At 43.2% G+C, this 21549-nt stretch overlaps 1 protein-coding gene across 1 annotated transcript; it reads right to left on the bottom strand.

Annotated features, from left to right (window-relative positions):
- Nucleotides 1–4141: 4141 nt before the first annotated feature.
- Nucleotides 4142–17107, bottom strand: LOC141111100 (indolethylamine N-methyltransferase-like). Its single transcript, XM_073603115.1, has 3 exons — nucleotides 16892–17107; nucleotides 12024–12231; nucleotides 4142–7269 (listed from the first exon to the last, which is right to left on the bottom strand). The coding sequence occupies exons 1-3, from the start codon at nucleotides 17043–17045 to the stop codon at nucleotides 6822–6824; spliced, it is 810 nt and encodes a 269-aa protein (XP_073459216.1). The 5' UTR covers nucleotides 17046–17107; the 3' UTR covers nucleotides 4142–6821.
- Nucleotides 17108–21549: the final 4442 nt, after the last annotated feature.

Genomic DNA, 21549 nt, shown 5'->3' with positions numbered 1-21549 from the left:
CCCCTCCTGAACCGTACTAGGCCACATGCCCTCAACATTGGGAGGGTGCTTTGGGGTAGCCCCCCAAAACACCTTGTCCCCATGTTGATGAGGACAAGGGCCTCATCCCCACAGCCCTGGCCGGTGGTTGTGGGGGTCTGCGGGCGGGGGCTTATGGGAATCTGGAAGCCCCCTTTAACAAGGGGACCCCCAGATCCCGCCCCCCCTGTGTTAAATGGTAAGGGGGTACTTACCCCTACCATTTCACTAAAAAACTGTCAAAAATGTTAAAAATGACAAGAGACAGTTTTTGACAATTCCTTTATTTAAAAGCTTCTTCTTTCTTCTATCTTCCTTCATCTTCTGGTTCTTCTGGTTCTTCTGGCTCTTCTGGTTCTTCCTCCGGCGTTCTCGTCCAGCATCTCCTCCGCGGCGTCTTCTATCTTCTTCTCCTCGGGCCGCTCCGCACCCATGGCATGGGGGGAGGCTCCTGCTCTTCTCTTCATCTTCTTCTCTTCTTCATCTTCTTCTTTTCTTCTTTTCTTCTCTTCTTCTCTTCTTCATTTTCTTCTCCGGGCTGCTCCGCACCCATGCTGGCATGGAGGGAGGCTCCCGCTGTGTGACGGCGCTCCTCTTCTGACAGTTCTTAAATAACGGGGGGGCCACCCGGTGACCCCGCCCCCCTCTGACGCACGGTGACTTGACGGGACTTCCCTGTGACGTCACGGGGAATGCCACAGGGAAGTCCCGTCATGTCCTGTGCGTCAGAGGGGGGCGGGGCCACCGGGTTATTTAAGAACTGTCAGACGAGGAGCGCCGCCACACAGCGGGAGCCTCCCTCCATGCCAGCATGGGTGCGGAGCGGCCCGGAGAAGAAAATGAAGAAGAGAAGAAGAGAAGAAAAGAAGAAGAGAAGAGCGGGAGCCTCCCCCCCATGCCATGGGTGCGGAGCGGCCCGAGGAGAAGCAGATAGAAGACACCGAGGAGGAGATTCTGGACGAGAACGCCGGAGGAAGAACCAGAAGAGCCAGAAGAACCAGAAGATGAAGGAAGATAGAAGAAAGAAGAAGCATTTAAATAAAGGAATTGTCAAAAACTGTCTCTTGTCATTTTTAACATTTTTGACAGTTTTTTAGTGAAATGGTAGGGGTAAGTACCCCCTTACCATTTCACACGGGGGGGGGGGGGCGGGATCTGGGGTCCCCTTGTTAAAGGGGGCTTCCAGATTCCGATAAGCCCCCCGCCCGCAGACCCCCACAACCACCGGCCAGGGTTGTGGGGATGAGGCCCTTGTCCTCATCAACATGGGGACAAGGTGTTTTGGGGGGCTACCCCAAAGCACCCTCCCAATGTTGAGGGCATGTGGCCTGGTACGGTTCAGGAGGGGGGGGCCGCACTCTCGTCCCCCCCTCTTTTCCTGCGGCCTGCCAGGTTGCGTGCTCGGATAAGGGTCTGGTATGGATTTTTGGGGGGACCCCACGCCGTTTTTTTTTTTTTTTTTTTGGCGCGGGGTTCCCCTTAAAATCCATACCAGACCTGAAGGGTCTGGTATGGAATTTAGGGGGAACCCCACGTCATTTTTTTAAAAAAATTTTGGCCGGGGTTCCCCTTAATATCCATACCAGACCTGAAGGGCCTAGTATGGAATTTAGGGGGACTCCCACGTCATTTTTTTTTTTTTAAATCAAAAAGGTGTTTATTGAACAAATTTCCATACATAGCTTCCATTGCACATACATCATGCAACAACATATCATTATTTACTATTACATTCCAATCATCATTTATCACCAAAAATCCTGAAATATTTCAATGCTCTATTACTTTATGGTCACTAACCATCAATAAAACCTCATGGGCCCCCCCCGAGACATTGCATTAGTCTGGACATTACCAGCTCCCTAGGACTCAGTCCAGGGGTGTCTAACCATGGTGCCCAGATCCTTTCGAATCTATTGGAGCTGCCTCTGTGTTGGTAAATGTGTTTTTCCATAATTAAGGTGTTGCCCATATGAGTAATCCATGATTTCACTGATGGTGGCGAGGTCGATTTCCAGCCAAGCAGTATAAGTTTGCGTGCCTGGAATAGTGCCCTAGTGAGTGCTATTCTAGTCATCTCTTCCGGGACAATATCCTCTAGGACTCCTAGGATGCAATGAATTGGGTCAAGGGGAATGGTGGTCTGGAACACTCGGTTAAGTGTTTCCATAACCTCACTCCAGTACCTATGGAGTTTTGGACATCTCCACAGTAGGTGAATGAGGTCCCCCTGATGCCGCTCACATCTGCTACATAAAGGATCAGTCCTCCTGCCCATATTGTATAGTTTAAGTGGGGTGTAATGCACTCTAAGTATTATATACAGTTGGGATACCTTTTGGGCTACGTTGAGAGAGCATATATTAACAGATTGTAAAATTTCTTCCCATTGATCTCCCGTAATTGGGCCTACGTCCTGCTCCCATAGGGACGGTGCCCTGGGCGGGTGTGTTTTCAAAAGTTGCATCAGTAGCATTTGATAGCAATATGAAATAAAACCTTTAGTTTCTGTGCTGGACTGTATCAGATGAAAGATAGGGGTGGTGGACAATGTCCAGGGAGTAGCACTTCCTTGTGTGTCCACCGCGTGTTTGAGTTGGATATATGAATAATACATGGTATTTGGGAGGTTGTATTTATTTTGTAGCTCTGAGAACGTCAGCAGCTTGCCATTGCTAAATATGTGGGATAAAAGGATAATACCAAATGAGCGCCATCTGGGACCCTGTTGCAGCTTTGCTAGCTCTACATATGAAAGATTCCCCCATATTGGGCTGTATTCTGTGAAGCCTGTTACCTCCTGCAGCTGCCTTCCCTTGTTCCAGACTTTCTGTATTAAAGTAAGAGTGGGCGTTAGTTTATTGGATTTGTGAAACAATTGGGCCTCAAGGCCTAGCGGGATTGTTTCCGCTCCTGTCCCAATCAGCATTAACTGCGCCGATGAGCTAGGAGGGTCCCGGTTCATGGAGCCCACCAACTGCTGCAACTGAGCTGCTATGTAGTACAGCCAAGGGTTGGGTACTGCCAGCCCTCCGCTGTCCTTAGGGTGTTGCAGCTGTTCCAGCTTAATTCTTGGTGTGCCTGAATTCCACAGCAATTTGCGGAAGAGAGTGTTAACCACCCTAAAAATCTTTAAGTATATTACTATTGGGGAGTTGTGTAAAAAGTAAAGTAATTGCGGCATTAAAATCATTTTTATTCATTTTTTTTTTTTTTAATTTTGGCTCGGGGTTCCCCTTTGGGGAATTCCCATGCCGTTTTTATCAATGAACTTCTATGTGTATTGTCGGCAATGCAATAGCCGCGGGTAGTTTTAAATGGGTTTTTTCCTTCAAAATGTCATTTTGCTGTCAGACTGTTCTAAACACAGGAAACATGCGCCCCTTTACAGGCATACTATAGACACCCCCAGGTAAGAAATTTAAAGGGATATTACACTTTTATTGTTTGACTTTAAGCATTATTAAAATCACTGCTCCTGAAAAAACGGCCGTTTTTAAAACTTTTTTTTGCATTAATCCATGTCCCCTGGGGAAGGACCCAGGTCCCCAAACACTTTTTATGACAATAACTTGCATATTAGCCTTTAAAATTAGCACTTTTGATTTCTCCCATAGACTTTTAAAGGGTGTTCCGCGGCATTCGAATTTGCCACGAACACCCCAAATTGTTCGCTGTTCGGCGAACTTGCGAACAGCCAATGTTCGAGTCGCACATGAGTTCGACTCGAACTCGAAGCTCATCCCTACTGCTGACTTAAAAAAAAAAAATTGCGGCTGGAGCACCGCTTTACGTGGTTAAATTAGGCCACCCTTATTTTGTTGTAAAGGAGAGTTCTAAGGCTGCAATCACACATCGGCGTTTTGAATCGTGGGCAGATTTGCCGTGAATCTGCCCGCGATTTGAAAGCGCTGATGTGTGAATGGCAAATCCCAGGACTCGCATTTGAGATGCCATTGATTTGCATGACACCTCAAATCGCGGTGCGGTTCTGCCGCGATTGTCCAGCAATAAATCACGCCGCAATAGCGGCAACACGCATCCCGCGGAAGCATGTTGCCCAAAAAAAGTTCAGGAGCTACTTTTGGGCGACATGCCCAAAAAAAAAAAAAAAAACACTGAGTTTTAAAAAAATGCTTTATTATATAAACGAAAAAAGACTGAACATTTTGAAAAAAACAAACAAACAATATTTTCTACATTCTGTTATAAAACATATCCAACATATAGACAGGTCATTTGGTTGTCTGCAGGCTGGTCGGTATGTTAAGCTTGGTTTTTTCCCTTGGCCTTGTTTGTAAGTGTCATGGCTGGGATTCAAACCAGCGACCTTTTTGCTGCTAGGACGAAAGCACTCAACACTACACCACTGCGCTGCCCTTGCACATAATGCCCTTGTGAAATAATGTGAACTGGCCCTGAGTCTGCCATTACTAACCACCAGCTTTGTATGCAGTCTCTGTTCAATTTTATAGCTTCCCTGGCTGGACTTCACCTCCTTGGAGAGCCTGAATAGTAATCCACCCAGTGTGAGAGAAAGAAATTTGCTTTGACATACGTATATTTTGGCTAGGTTCTTGTAGGCATTCATTTGGGCTGCCATGCTCCGTGAAACGCAGGAAAGAAGTCCCTGCACAACTTTGGAAATCGCAGCCTGCATGGGAACCGCGAGTACAGCCCAGTTCCCAGTGCTAGTGTTATTTCCAGTGCGGGCCTTGTACCATTAGGATTAAAGTGGATGTAAACCCGATTCATGAAATTTCACCTAAGCACATAATATCTGTAGTGTATTCTTATCTCTCTCCAAAGCCCTGCGTCCCGTGTCTTTCTGCTGTTTCGTTGTTCTGTTATCAGCCTGATAACTTCTAACAAGTTCTCCGTCAACCAAGATAAAACCAGTCTGAAATTTGTGTCGGGCGGGTGCTATAAATAGATTAGCAGAGAGCTGGTCTATTCACAGCACAGCTCTGGAAGCCTCTGCCTCTGTGGAGGGGGGTGTGTGCCTTTCCTCCAATCAGCTGTCTTGGCTGTATGCCAAGAATCCACTCCCAGTGCTGAACAGGAAGAGAAAATCTCTAACACGATCTGCACTTTCTAAAGAATATATAAAGATGAAGACAGCAGATATACATGTAAAACTTATGTAAGGAGATTTATTTCATCTCTGTGTATCATCTGAGGCTGTTCATTTCACTGGGTGTAGGAGAGGGTTTACATACACTTGCGGACTGCCCACTGTACATTTTCTGCGGCAGGGTGGCCATTCTGTGCCAGATCACGTACCTAGTACAAGATCTGACAACTCCGCGTCTGGGGTGCACGGGCCGCCAGCAACCTGCTCCTGTTGTGTGTGTGTAGGCGGGAGCCCAGTGGCGGGTACCGCAGACTCAATGTCAGCCAGCACCTGCCGATTACACAGGACACAGGCAGAACGACAACCTGCCCACATAAACAAGGCAGATTGTCGTGCTGTCAGTAGGGAAGGTATTGATCCTGTGTTTCTGCGAAACAAGAACATGGATCAATGCCTTCCCCTAGTCAAAGCACCTCCCCCACAATAAGTAAGCACAGGCTAGGCACACAGTTAACCCTTTGATCGCCCCTGATGTTAACCTCTTCCCAGCCAGTGTCATTAGTAGTGACAGTGCATATTATTTAGCACTGATCACTGTATTAGTGTCACTGGTCCCCCAAAAGTGTCAGTTAGGTGTCCGATTTGTCTGCCACAATATCGCAGTCCCACTATAATTCACTGATCAATGAATTTTATTTGGGTACAGAGTTGCACGACCACGCAATTGTCAGTTAAAGTAACACAGTGCCGTAACCCAAAAAATGGCCTGGTCAGCTACTTCCAGAGCTGAAGTAGATAGCAATCCACCCAATGTGAGAGAAAGCTGTTTTGCTTTGGCATAGTTACATTAAGGTTAGGTACACATCTACGTGGCCATGCGGGTTGCGATTTGCACTGGCACAACAGACCAGTCATTTGAGTGAGTTGCCGTTTCCCATGAAATGCAGAAAAGAAGTCCCTGCACTATCCTGGAAATCATAGCCTGCATGGGAACCGCAAGTACAGCGTGGTTTCCAGTGTGGTTGTGATTTCCAGTGCAAGCCTCATGGCATTAGGATTAATGGCACCGGCCCACGTGTCCCGTGTTTCACTGGGCGAGTGGTTGCTGCTGCGGCACCACCTGCACAGGTGTGAACCTAGCCTGAGATGAAGGTATTGTACAGATAGGAAACCCTATGGTGACTGTGCATCTGTACACCTGCAATGCTTCATATACCATGCAATGTTCACTTTCTTATTTTTTTAATGTTTTTTTATCACTAGTTTATTGGGAAATAAAAACAAAAATAAAACGATTTTGTTGCTCCAGTGCTAAATTGGGATGAGATCTTGACAATTAAACAAGGCCTTTCAAAAATGTTAGAAATAATACCTATGCAGTGTGCACAATATTCCTTCTTTTATATATTGTGAAATATACACTATGATGAACAGCTTATATGTAGCATATGTATATTATTACAGAAACAAAACTGCAGGACAGTTAGCAGAAGTATATTGTAGATTATAATGTTTATTACAAGATCAAATCATCAATATTTATTACACAATAATTTAAAATTAGTAGTACATTTTGCCATAACACGATTTGTTTTACAATTTTGTAACATATTCTTTTTAATATTTCATTTCAAAATTATATTTAGAAACGTGTACTGTATTCAATTTCCAGTTTAAAATCAGAGGTTTGCTTCCACCTTGTGGTAAGTAATAAGTAATGACCTGCCAGCTATGCTTTCCCTACGTCTTTAACCTTGCGTGCCAGGATAAAAATGCCAGAGGTATGATTGCAGATATCAAACATGGGTTTGTCAAACTCTCTAGGCAGAACTTCTAAGTCCTCAATAACAAAGCCTGTATCAGTTATGACTTTCCTAAGGAAAGCTTCACTCAGATTTATGAGAGAGAACTGCTTGTTTCCACATCTGAATATGGTGCTCCCTAATATACTACCAATGATTAGGTGGCCTCCTACTTTAATCAGGGAGGAGAGGTTTTTGATAACATTTCCATAAGCCTCCTCATCTTTACAGGCACATTCCAGGCAGCCAACGGTCAGGACACAATCCACTTTAGGTAGAAGGAGTGGATGGAGAGGATTACTTTTGGTGACATCACAAGGTACCACTTTTTTTAGTGTCTTCCTCAGCTTTTCCTCCTTCTCAGCCAGCTTTCCACTACAGAAATAAAAAGTGAGATAGCGTGTAAGAAACAAGTCTTCTGTGTTGCACAAACCAACTTGCTATGGATTCCGTTAAACTGTCTTCAAAGGCAAAACTTTTTAAAAAATGTTGGATAAGGTAAGGAGGATTAAATCCCCTGTCAGTTTTTTTTTTTTGCCCTTTGTGTCCCATTGGGGAGATTTTGCTTCACTTCCTGTCCGATAGCCAAAACAGGAAGTGAGAGGAAATAGGGTTGCCACCTGTCCGAGATTCACCTGGACAGTCCAGATTTTGAATCATATGCCCGGGTTTCAGTCCGACTGAAAACCGGACACAATATTTAGACAGAAATGTGTTTCGGAACAGAGCCTGACAGGAGAGTGAGGGGGCACTATGCATGCAGACATCCCAAGTCTCCCGCGAATCGCCAGAGTCTCCCGCATTTGGATGCGGGCTCCCGGACACCCGCAAGTGCTGGGCAATCTCATGGCTCCGTTCCGCCCCCTCCCCTGGCCACAGATAGTAGACAGAGCAGCCCAATCGGCCGAATATTGTACGGCCGCAGCGGTCGCTCGTACTGTTCTGTCTGTGGCCAGGGGAGGGGGCGGGACGGAGTTGGGAGCACTCCACTAGTGGACACTGAGGCTGCGCTGGTGGACACTGATAGGTGGCACTGAAGGACACTGATGGGCTGAACTAGAGTGCACTGATGAGGTGGCACTGATAGGCTGCACTGGTGGGCACTGATGAGGGGGCACCGATGGGCTGCACTGGTGGGCACTGATGAGGTGGCACTAATGGACACAAATAGGCTGCTCTGATGGACACTGATAGGCTGCACTGGTGGGCACTGATGAGGTGGCACTGAAGGACACTGATTGACACTGATAGTCTGTACTGATGGACACTAATGGGCTGCACTGGTAGTCACTATTGAGGTGGCACGAATGAACACGGATGGTCACTGATAGGCTGCACTGTTGCACATTGATGGGCTGCGCTGGTAGGCACTAATGATGTGACACTGCTAGGCTGCACTGGTAGTCACTGATGAGGTGGCACGAATGGACACTGATGGTCACTGATAGGCTGCACTGATAGACATTGATGGGCTGCGCTGGTAAGCACTGATGAGGTGGAACGGATGGACACTGATAGGCTGCACTGATGGACACTGATAGGCTGCATTTAATTGGCACTAGTAAGGCTGCATTTCAATTGAGGGGGGGGGGGGTTGTTGGCGCCAGCCCTGAAATTAGTTTATGCAGGTTGGGATGTCTGTGCGTGCCGCATTACTATTCTCTCTGGCGTGCCCAAAGGTGTCCCAGGTCTGTTTCAATCCTATAGTTTATACTAAAAAAAAATAAAAAAATAAAAAGAGGGATTAGCTTGAAGAAAAAGTGGCAACACTAATGCCTGGTACACACGATCGGACATTGATCGGACATTCCGACAACAAAATCCATGGATTTTTTCTGACGGATGTTGGCCCAAACTTGTCTTGCATACACACTGTCGCACAAAGTTGGCGGAAGATCCGATCGTTCTGAACGCGGTGACGTAAAACACATACGCCGGGACTATAAGCGGGGCAGTAGCCAATAGCTTTCGTCTCTTAATTTATTCTGAGCATGCGTGGCACTTTGTGCGTCGGATTTTTGTACACTCGATCGGAATTTAAACGATCGGATTTTGTTGTCGGAAAATTTTATATCCTGCTCTCAAACTTTGTGTGTCGGAAATTCCGCCGGAAAAAGTCTGATGGAGCCCACACACGATTGGAATTTCCGACAACACAATCCGATCTCACTTTTTCCATCGGAAAATCCAACCGTGTGTCGCCAAGGTCACCAGATCTAGTGTCCCCATTGGAAGATTTCTCCATTATTCCTGTTCTAAGATCATCTCAAAATTTGGGATTTTCTTTTTGCTTTTAATGGTAATGGTAACCAGGACAAATAGATGGGGGCACCGACAGCAATAAAAACTGACAGGTGTTCTAATCCCTCTCCACTCCATCTAGAACGAAAAAAAAATTGCCTTTAGAGACACTTTAAGCTCTTAACTGGCCATTTGATCTACGCAAATAATTGAAGATTCATTCCATCACTAATTTGCTCACTTAGCTCCAACAAACCCAGTACTTTAGGTTTATGCTACCCCCTGCTATGGTAATACCAACTTATAAGTCCTTCTGTGCTGGATGAGTGTTCCAAAAAGAGTCAAAAAATGGGAAAAATAAAGACTTCTTGTACAAGTGAATTAGTAAATAGGATCTTTAGATCTCTTACCTGTTCATCATAAAAAAAGTAAAAAGCAGAAGTTCAAAAACAGATTTAAACATAAATGTTATAAAAATGAATGAGTGCTCCCCTCTTCGCTACCTACTTTATTAAAATAACTACATGTAGGTCTTCTATATCTCTATTCAGCACCAAGTCTCCTTCACAATGACAATCATATCCAAGGTTCATTTTGGGGAACAAAACTTTCCCAACCATTTTAGTTTGGGGTCCTAAGCATCAGCATGAATGAATCTTAAAGCTGAGCTCCTACCTAAAAGGAAAAAACTTTAACACCCCCTCTCCCCCTCCTCTTTCAGATATGGCACTTTTTGGAGGTGGGTACCGGATTTTGACAGGTACCCACTCCCACTCCTGCTCCAATTGCCTAGGCGATCAGAAGCGGAAGTTCTTCTCCTCCCCTCCCTCCCCGCAGTCTTCTGGGACACGTGACAGGTCCCAGAAGGATATGGGGGCATTGGCAATTTGCAACTCGCACTTACGCAGGAGGCACCTGGCTGAGAAGCCGTAAGCTGTCACAGCGGGATGCCCACACTTAAGGCGTCGAAGATAGAAGAGATGTCAGAATGGCTGGGATGAATACAACACTGGTTCGTGGAAAAAAAGTAAGTGGCTGTTTATTAAAAGTCAGCAGCTGCAGTTTTAGTAGCTGCTGTCTTTTAATTTTTACATAGGAGCATTGGAATTTAACCGCTTCAGCCCTGGAAGATTTTACCCCCCTTCCTGATCAGAGCACTTTTTGCGATTTGGCACTGCGTCGCTTTAACTGACAATTGTACGGTCGTGCGACATTGCACCCAAACAAAATTAAAGTCCTTTTTCTCCCACAAATAGAGCTTTCTTTTGGTGGTATGTGATCACCTCTGCGGTTTTTATTTTTTGCACTATAAACAAACAAACAGCGACAATTTTGAAAAAAAAAAACGCATTCTTTTTTACCTTTTACCTATATTTTTGGGGGATAATAAATATCCCCCAAAAATATATATAAAAACATTTTTTTCCTCAGTTTAGGCTGATATGTATTCTTCTACATATTTTTGGTATAAAAAAAATTACAATAAGCTTTTATTGATTGGTTTGCGCAAAAGTTATAGCTTCTATATAATAGGGGATAGTTTTATGGCATTTTTATTATTAATTATTTTTTATTAGTAATGGCGGCGATCTGCGATTTTTATTGGGACTGCGACATTATGGTGGACACATAGGACACTTTTGACACTATTTTGGGACCATTGTCATTTATACAGCGATTGGTGCCATAAAAATGCACTGATTACTGTGTAAATGACACTGGCAGAGAAGAGGTTTACCACTATGGGGCAATGAAGGGGTTAAGTGTGTCCTAGGGAGTGATTCTAACTGTGGGGGGGGGGTGGGCTACTAGTCACATGACAGTGATCACTGCTCCCGATGACAGGGAGCAGTGATCTCTGTCATGACACAAGCCAGAACGGGCAAATGCCTTGTTTACATAGGCACTTCCCCGTTCTGGGGGTCCATGACACGATCTCCGGGAGACCGGTGAACATCGAGTCCGCCGGTCTCGAGGGCACGGTCATGCTGAACGCGCCTTATTTCCCCGCCTCTTAAAGGGGACATACAGGTACGCCCATGTGCCCACCGCTGCCATTGTGCCGACGTATATCGGCGTGCAGCGGTCAGCAAGTGGTTAAGTCTAACATTAACTATTGTTAACCACTTGAACTCTGGAAGATTTTACCCTCTTCATGACCAGGCCATTTTTTGCTATTTAGCACTACGCTACTTTAACTGGTAATTGCACGGTCATGCAATGCTGTACCCAAATGAAATTTAGATCATTTTTTATTCATACAAATAGAGCTTTTTTTTAAATGTGTGCCTAACAATGTGTAATGTGTGCTGCTTTTTACTACAGAACTCTTTGTTTCCTAACTTCTGCTTTGCAGAGATGAGAAACCGAGAGATGGTTTCCTCTGTACAGAGCCCTGTATTGACACAGGGCCCTGGGCTGTGATTGCACACAGCTGATCGGCAGGTCCCATCCGTGAATCATTGGCAAGAATTTGCTGAAAGGTTCCAGCTTTATACAATCACAGTGGGTGTTGGCAGGGGGGGGGGGGGGGGGGGGCTTGCACGCGCCCTATACCCTGAACCAGGCGGTAACATATGGGTACATTGCTTTGCTTGTGTGGGCCACCGGTCTGCAGCACAATGCAGGTGGGCAGTCTGCAAGTGGGTAAAAATGTTCCCTTTGCCCACCCTCCTACCTATCCTGCCTACCCTGTGTAGCAAAGATCTGCATACATTTTTTCAGTCCAGTCACCTGATCCTGCACCTCCAGCTTTCCTATGTCAATGACCGGAGCTGCAGATAAAACAAAAGGTTCTCAATGGTAATTTTAGAGGACCAAAAGGAACTCATTGAGAGAAGTTCATTGTTAGGATTTACATATATCTTAAACTACATTTACTTTTATACCTGCGGCCTTCTAGATCACAAACAAGCTTCAAAGCTGGTGTCCAGTCGAATAGTCCTGGCTCGTTTTTCCTCCATTTTTCTAGGTATTCTCTGTTGGCGTCAGTGAAATCAGCTGCAGTGATCTCCTTAAAAGCCTCACATGCGGACAACTCTTGGTAAATAGCAGGGCCAGGACCAATATCAATCATCATCTCCCCTCTAACACCACCTTGTGCAACAGAACAAAACATGAATGCGGAACACAAATGAAATGACGCAAATATATACATAAGTCATTCAATATAGTTTGGGGTTAATGTAAAATCATCGGGGGTCCATTTCTAAAACATTTGTTGGACAAGTATCAGAAGCATTCAGGCAAGTTGGCTGAAATGTTCCCGTAGTTTTTCTAATAGATTATTTTGTCAGCCCCATCTGGTGACCATCTAGTAGCTTTCTAAAACACCTCAATGAGAAAATAAACTGCATTTTATCCACTTGATGAAGCTGACGATGTAGGAATTAATCAGATGTTTAATCATAGACAGTACAGTTTTGGTCAGTTTGCACGAATGCTTCCAATATTTATCCAAGAAATGTTTTATAAATAGACCCCATAAAGTAAAAAAACATTACCACACGTAAAACACAACTTAAAATGAGAAATCTGCTTGAAAAAAAAAAATATTTTAGACGATCCAAAAGCAGGGCATGATGAGCACTTACCTAAATAGATTGTCTACTTTAGATCAGGGGTCTCCAAACTTCCCAAACAAAGGGCCAGTTTACTGTCCTTCAAACTTTAGGCAGGTCAGACTGTTACCAGTGGGAGTAGAAAATGCCCTGGCTTCAGCTGCAGTAAAGAATGCCTCAGGATTGGTATCAGTGGGAAGAATAGTTCCCCATTGATGGTGTAAGTTGGAAGAATGCTGCCCCATTGATGGTGTCAGTGGGAGGAATAGTGCCCCATCATTGGTGTCAGTGGAAGGAATACTACCCCATCATTGGTGTCAGTGGAAGGAATAGTGCCCCATCATTGGTGTCAGTAGGAGGAATAGTGCCCCTTTACTGGTGTCAGTGGGAGGATTAGTGCCCCTTCACTGGTGTCAGTGGGAGGAATAGTGCCCCTTCACTGGTGTCAGTGGGAGGAATAGTGCCCCTTCACTGGTGTCAGTGGGAGGAATAGTGCCCCTTCACTGGTGTCAGTGGGAGGAATAGTGCCCCTTCAATGGTATCAGTGGGGAGAATAGTTCCCCATTGATGGTGTAAGTTGGAAGAATGCTGCCCCATTAATGGTGTCAGTGGGAGGAATAGTGCCCCATCATTGGTGTCAGTGGGAGGAATAGTGTTTTATCATTGGTGTCAGTGAGAGGAATGGTGCCCCATCATTGGCGTCAGTGGGAGGAATGGTGCCCTATCACTGTTGTCAGTGGGGGTATAGTGCCCCATCATTGGTATCAGTGGGGGGAATAGTGCCCCATCATTGGTGTCAGTGGGAGGAATAGTGTTTTATTATTGGTGTCAGTGGGAGGAATGGTGCCCTATCACTGGTTTCAGTTGGAGAAATAGTGCCCTATTATTGGTATCAGTGGGAGGAATAGTGCCCTATCATTGGTATCAGTGGGAGGAATAGTACCCTATCATTGGTATCAGTGGGAGGAATAGTGCCCCATCATTGGCATCAGTTGGGGGAATAGTGCCCCATCATTGGTATCAGTTGGGGGAATAGTGCACCATCATTGGTATCAGTGGGAGAAATAGTGCACCATCATTGTTATCAGTTGGGGAATACTGCCCTATCATTGGCATCAGTGGGAGTAATAGTCCCCCATTGGTATCAGTTGGGGGAATAGTGCCCTAACGTTGATGTCAGTGGAGGGAATAGTGTCTCAAGGGCCAGATAAAGGCATGCAAAGGGCTGCATCCGGCCCCTGGGCCACAGTTTGGAGACCACTGGTATAGATCATCGTTCTTTTGGCCCATACTTTTTACAGTTCTGATTATGACTTCTGACCAGTAGGGATAACTGTGCCCAAGCAGTCAGGACTTGCATAAATCCTTAAAACTCATTTCCACATAGACAGACAAATCCCCAAATGAAATTTATATAAGTGACCAGGCTGACGTGGTCAAAGTTTTGTGACTTTGTTCAGCCGTTTTTGTGATCTATGCAGTAAAGCCAGGTCATTGATCTTACTTTTCTCCATTGCATTTAACTAATCCAGCTAGGACACCAACCTTCCCTGGCATGTCAATGAACGAGTAGCGGTTCACCAGTGAGGATATCTCCATCATGTGTTTTATGCCAGTCAGCAAACCCCTAATATTAAAACTGGCAGCATAGTGCAATGCAGAATAGCTTTGCTGGCATACACAGTGCTGCCCCTATCTTTGCCTGTTGGTGTCTTGCTGTATGTAGGATTACTGGAACCAAAGACAGAATTTGTTGCTAGTTCAAAATTCCAATTAAGGATTTTTTTTTTAAGTATACATAACTGAAAAAGAGATCTGCCTGCAGTTTTGCTTTGAAGAGATGATCTGGTCACCCTGCTTTGATGATTCTCCATAAAGACAACATCCTAGGACATTTCTGACCTAATGTGCCTGCAGATGGATGGGAACATTTGAATTATCAGTACTTTATGCTCCCAGTCCCAAGGACATGTCTTTCACACAGCTGACTCCTATTACAGTCACTATCAACACAAAAAAAGAATGTTGCAGAGAAATGTTCAGCTCCAGCCAAACTTTATAGTTATTTTTCTGTAGTTCATAGTTAGGGCACAGAGACTGCTCACTTAGCTTAGTACATAGATTTAATGTTATGCTTACTTTGAATATTCAATCATGTGAAATAAAAGAAAGAAAACAATACATTTTTGCTTGCACATGATCGGCTCTTTGAAGAAAACAAAGCTTCTTTCTACAGTATTTACTAAGCCAAATGAACAATCGCTACTTATTTAGTAAATCAACCCGATGAGAATGAATATCTGTTTCCTGCATTTATATGGAGCTGCCTTATTATGCTGCATAGAGCTGTTCATAGTTTTCCCTGCCCTTATGGAGCTTTCAGCTAGCTGCTCACCTCACATTTTTACACACCCTTAGGGCCAGTTCACACCATAGAAACACAGTCCGGATGCGTTCCAGGTGCTTTGCATGCACGTTTTTAATTGGTTCCAGTGCGTTTTTGATGCGTTTTTGATGCGTTTTTGATGCAGTCCAGTGCTTTCCCCCCCCCTCTTTTTTAAATAAGGACAAGTATGTTGCAGTGTGTTTTTGGTGCATTTAGCTGCGTTCCAGTGCAATTTTGATGCGTTTTACAGCGTTACAGTACAGTCCCGTGCAGAAAAAATGCAGCATGTTCTACTTTTTTTCTGGAGCTGGAAAGCACTGGAATTGCAAGCACTGGTGTGAACTATGCCATTGGAAACCATATAACCTACTTTTCATGCGTTTTTGGACTGGACTGCATGTGGTGTGAACTGGCCCTTAAAGCTGAATTCCAGGCATGCAAATTTTACATCCAGCTTGGACCGGTGAAAGTATGAATGTCCATACTTGTGGGATCCCTGTGGAAGCTGGAAATCACTGTAATAGGCACTGCTAGCTTTCAGGTCCTGTGCCCAGCAGCTTCACTGCTGCATTGTCAATATAGGAGTTTGCTCGCTTGGCATGGGGGCCAATCAGGAAGCACTTTACATTTTTTCAGTGAATGCAAAGCATTCCCTGATTGGATGAGGTGGATCGGTGAAGTGGGAATCTCCAACTCTTCCAACCAAAGAACACTTTGCATTCATTGAGAAAATGCAAAGTGTTCTTTGAAAGGCACTCAAGCTGAACGGGTGACCTCCTGTATTTAGTATGCAACAGGGCAGGGAGTTGACCCAGGACCTAGAAGCTGGTGGAGTTCACTGTAGTAGTGGAGCCAATGTATCCACAGGGATCCCACAGGTATGGCACTTAAATACTTGCATTGGCTCAAGCTGGACCAATGCAACTATGTAAAATGGAAATCAGCCTTACACCCCATTCACACTTGTATGATTTGTCATGTGACTTTGGACATCAAAGTCACATGACAAGTCATACCCCATGTTTTCGATTGATAACCATTCATATATGAGCGACTTAAAGTCACAGGGACTTCAGAGTAGTTCATTCACTGCTTTGGTACGACTTTCATGCAACTTGAGGCCTATAGATTTCAATATTAACCCTCAAAAGTTGCATGAAAATCATACCTCAATGTTTCACATGCAACAGTGGTGCAACAGTAGGTCCGACTTTGCAGAGGGACAAGTCACATCCAAGTCGCATCCATCCAACGTTGTATCAAAGTTTCATCAAAGGTGCACCAGAGTTGCACTCCAAAGCAATGTGACTTTGGAGTTGTACAAGTTTTAATGGAATATTATAGTCAATGAACTTACCTTCTACTAGTATGTTTTTGGTCTTCTTAGAGGAAACCCACACAAGCATAGTGAGAATGTACTACCTTCATTCAGATAGGGTCGAGTCCTGGTAGGATTCAAATCAAGGGCCTAAAGCTACAAAGCAAGGCTGCTTTCCATTGATCCCCGACGTTACCCATGCATATGTTCTCAATGCTTCACTCTCTCAATAGTTGCACCAGATCAGTCACTGATAAAATTGTGGGGCAATGTTGTCTAATATCTTTGATAACTAAATATAAGCTACTAAATCACCTTAGCTTACACTAAAAAACGTATTACACTTACCATATAAAGACAAACTATACAAAATATCAAAACAATACAATGTGGTCAACAATACTTTACAGAAAGCTTGATTCAACTGACATAAAATAATCTGTAGTATAAAAATTATAATGCACGTTTAAAATTGCACCTGAAATGCATTACCTGTGGTGAAAGTTTTATGCAGTTTTTTCAAAATAAAGTCCAGGTAGCCATCTTTAATGAAGACTCCTGTAACAGCACCATAATACGTTTCTAAGTAGACCTGAGGATCAAAGTTTTGTTGGTAGACCTGAGGACCAGTGAAGCCAGATGCCATTGTTCTGTGGTAGTATTCTGGTAGTATGTGTCATGATATGTCCTGGACAGTTCCTTTTATTCACCTCTCCCAGCTGCTATCAAATGGGCTGGTCCTAGTAAAGCTGTTAATAAGTAAAAACAGCGACACATATCTTAGCACTTTATTGGTATACATAGAAGACAACGATTACTCTCTACAGAAAGAGGGAGCAACCTCCAACCAAACCTACTCTTTTACCTGCCATCTATACCCATTGTTGTAGTCATATGTACTGGGGTTACACACAAACAGTATATTTGTGTATCTGTTTAACTGCTTCAGCCCTGGAAGATTTTACCCCCTTCCAGAGCACTTTTTGCGATTCGGCACTGCGTCGCTTTAACTGACAATTGCGCGGTCGTGCGATGACGTTGCACCCAAACAAAATTGACATCCTTTTTTCCCCACAAATAGAGCTTTCTTTTGGTGGTATTTGATCACCTCTGCGGTTTTTATTCTTTGCGCTATAAACAAAAAAAGAGCGACAATTTTGAAAAAAAAAATGCAATATTTTTTACTTTTTTGCTATAATAAATATTCCCCAAAAATATATATAAAAACACTATTTTTTTCCTCAGTTTAGGGCAATATGTATTCTTCTACATATTTTTGTTAAAAAAAAAAAAAAAATCGCAATAAGCGTATATTGATTGGTTTGCGCAAAAGTTATAGCATCTACAAAATAGGGGATAGTTTTATGACATTTTTATTATTAATTTTTTTTTACTAGTAATGGCGGCGATCTGCGATTTTTATCGGGACTGCGACATTGTGGCGGACACATTTTTGGGACCATTGGCATTTATACAGCAATCAGTGCTATAAAAATGCACTGATTATTGTAAAAATGTCACTGGCAGGGAATGAGGTTAACCACTAGGGGGCGATCAAGGTGTTAACTGTGTTCCCTCTCTGTGCTCTAACTGAAGGGGGGAGGGAACTGTGTAGGGGAGATGACAGATCTTTGTTCATACTTTGTATGAACACACGATCTGTCACTTCTCCCCTCAGAGAAGCGGAAAATGTATGTTTACACACAGAGATCCCGGTTCTCGGTGTGTCAGCAGCGATCGTGGGAGTCCGGCGGTGATGCAACTGCCGGGCACTCGCATCGGCTCCAGGGGCAAGCAGCGGGCGCGCCCCTAGTGGCCACAGGGCAAAGCGACGTTACATAACCTCGTTTCGCCCAGCCGTGCCATTCTGCTGCAGTATAACTGCGGCGGCTGGTCAGCAAGTGGTTAATATAATCAGGATGTACATAGAGGGAATTAACCAAAGCTCAAAGATATGAATTGAAATGAAAGAAACTTGCATGAATGTTCTAGAACAGTTAGGTAAAAATATGTTAACTGAGGTTAATAAGATGTTTATTAAGATAAGATATAATAAGATTTTTGCAAGTTGAACATAGTTACAAGAAAAGGAAGATGTGGGACTTTAATGAGGCACATATAATAATGTGCCTCCATCCCTATTTGTATAGAAAGGTTTGGGACTTTAAATGAGGTGCGTAACTTACAGTTGGTATGTCACATTTAAACATAGTCTAAATTCATATGCAAAGAAATGATATGATTAAGAACAAGTGTTTTATTAATATATGTGTTTGTGTGGATGGATATGTACACATGGCTGTGCGTATGGATCGCCTCAGACATTGGTTGTACATCTAAGGTCTAGGTATGGCATATGTAGCTGTGTATGCTTCAATAGGTGCCCTGTGAGCTTTGACTGCCCGCTGATCTTTTGAACATATATTGGATGTATGTTTCTTTTATCTACTAGGGACCCACTAGATTGTATGGTGATGGAATTCTGCATCTTAGTACATAACTTTGTTATTGTAGGCTTTTTACCAGGAGACGTTTGTCTTTTTGCCTTGGTCACGATTCAATGTCCACCACACTAGGTCAATAGTTCTGACACTACTCACCGTTTGCCGGATGATGGTCTGATTTTTCTTGCGATGCTGTGGGCCACATACAGTTATAATTTTGTAATTAGTGAGCACTTATACTAATGTTGACATAATATATATGTATTTTGAGAAATGTATGTAAAATGTAATTGAAAATGATGAAAATGTGGTTATAATGATGTTTTTTGTAATCTGACTGACAGATCTAGATGCATGTAGAGTTGCCCAGAAGAAGCAGACCCATGGTCCTGCGAAACGCGTCAGTGCATTCCATGCACCAGCATCCTTCAAGTTTTAATAGAATCTAAGTATTGCTAATGGTTATTCCCATATGCTGCTTAGTGTATTTTGTCAATTTTGATGTTATTTATAATAAACAATTTTATCATTATATTTGTGTGTGCTTACCTCAGTGACAACCTCACATCCTTTAATCCTCCCAATCATCCTATGGGAGAGTGGGTTCTCCCAATTCTCATTTCTTTTTTTCTATATACATTCAGGGATGTGGATGTCATCAGTTGTTCCTAGAACAGGTCCAACAATTGTATACAAGTATTTTATTAACCTCCCTGGCGGTATGATTATTTCATATTTTTGATGCTGAAAGCGGTACAATTATTTTGCACAGAATATTGGCGTTTTATATTGTAGGCCTGTAATTCTTAGGAATAATTCACTTAAATCTGTCCAAACAAGAGTCTAGTAGATATCCCGGGTATGATAAAGTTTGAAACACAAAATCATAAATTATAATATAATAAATAACTATAAATAATTATACCAGATAATAATATAATAATAAAAATTATTCAATAATGTAATCAAATCAAAAACACTAAAATTTGCTCAGTTGCAGAATTGTCGCTGTCGTCACTTTCAGTGTTTGATGACGGATCTCCCCACAAATCACTATCGCTCAATTCTGCGAGTGATTCTAATTTATTATCGTTGTTTTCTAGTTGGTCTAAAACCACTTTTGATGTAAAGGGACGGTTTTGGTTGCTATGGACAATCTCCAGTTTCCAGGCAGAAAGAACAGTATATATAATATAAAACTGCATGCAGGCACTGGACAAACCACTAGGGACAAAGGGGATGTGAAATGATTTCATACAGTAATGTAATCTGTAAGATTACAGTGTACTGTATGTATTGTGTGTTTCACTTTTTGAATTTGGTGCCATTCTCCGTCCCTGTGCATCGCAACGCTCGCAGGGAACAGAGATCGGCTCCATGATGAATTGTGCGGAGGACGAGCCGCTCACACTGCGGGGAGACATTGCAGGATCCTGGGGACAAGGTAAGTAAGCTCTTCCTGGACTCTGCGATGCGATCCCGAGTCTGGCTCGGGGTTACCGCTTTTGGTTCTGAAATTCCACCCCGAGCCAGACTCGGCAATACCGCCAGGGAGGTTAAATAGCCTCATCATCAGATTGTGTAAGTATACATCAGGATTACAGCAATTCATATGGGAAAATATATATACATCAATAGTATATGGAATAGAGAGCTGATTGCGTGGAAAATCACAGTGGAATCTCAATGTTGATCCATAAGGGCAGACATTGATATAAAAACAAATATCTAAATGTATGGTTAAAACAGAAACATTGCATCCTATTTTTCTCTACGCGTTTCGTGGACTTCGCTCCATTTCCTCAAGAGTAGGTGCAATCTGTGTATCTACACAAATTATACAAACAACAATATAGTTGGAAAACTGACGGTAAATGTTTAGAAAAACCAGATTGGAATAATGACCTTCATAAATTTTACTTACAAATCAGCTCAGAATGTTAACACATGATGCTAAGGACCAAGGGCTGTCTGGGAACGTCCACACCGGGAACCATGGGAGTGATCCCCGACAATGTCAGGTATAGATGTGAGGACTGTAGCAAAGGTGCAAATCTCCATTTATGGGATAAATGCAGGCTCAGCTAGGAGTCCACAAGAGATTATATGAAAAATATTTGTAATGCACATGAATATATTGAAAGTATATTTGTTACTTAAGTAGTATATATTGTGTGGCCTCTAGTTAAATCCCAGAACCAGGAGAAGAAAAGGTCCATAAGGAGAGTGTATTAGTGTAACGAAATACCCATGTGGTTATATAGGTAGGCTATAAAATCCTAAAGCATATACAATAGAGAATGAGTATATGTGAAAAGTATGTGATTAAGATACCAGAAGTGAAAAGAAAAAAGGAAGAAAAATAAATAAAATAAAAAAGTCAATCCTAACATGTATGAATGAAATAAACTAGATTGCCACCAATTTATTTACCTTGTGTAGACTATAATATCCATGATCCAAAATGTAGAGCCAAGTGTCCCCTGAGAGAGGTGTCAGGTAAGGAGTGTGATCCTCAAAAGTGACGTATATATACCCCCCTCCCCAACCTAAATCTGGGTAACTCGCGCTGGTATTTTACACGAGGAGGTGCCTCATCACTAAGTGTTTGGTGCCAAAAAGTTGAACATAGGAACATGCAGTTTTTATAACACTTTGCAATTATACAGTATGTTGAAATTATTTAGCAGAGTTGTTCCATAGCTG

Source organism: Aquarana catesbeiana, linkage group LG10, assembly GCF_042186555.1.
Source record: "Aquarana catesbeiana isolate 2022-GZ linkage group LG10, ASM4218655v1, whole genome shotgun sequence".
Classification (NCBI taxonomy): domain Eukaryota; kingdom Metazoa; phylum Chordata; class Amphibia; order Anura; family Ranidae; genus Aquarana; species Aquarana catesbeiana.
Note: the sequence above shows the minus strand (reverse complement) of the source record. Positions and strands in the feature narration are given on the sequence as shown.

What these genes read in the sequence shown, in the direction of transcription:
- LOC141111100 (XM_073603115.1), bottom strand. Translation starts at nt 17,045, where the DNA reads ATGGCATCTGGCTTCACTGGTCCTCAGGTCTACCAACAAAACTTTGAT. An exon ending in GCATAAAACTTTCACCACAG is followed by an intron (nt 12,232 to 16,891) that starts GTAATGCATTTC and finishes CTGTTGCACAAG; the next exon opens with GTGGTGTTAGAGGGGAGATG. An exon ending in TGTGATCTAGAAGGCCGCAG is followed by an intron (nt 7,270 to 12,023) that starts GTATAAAAGTAA and finishes TTATTTCTGTAG; the next exon opens with TGGAAAGCTGGCTGAGAAGG.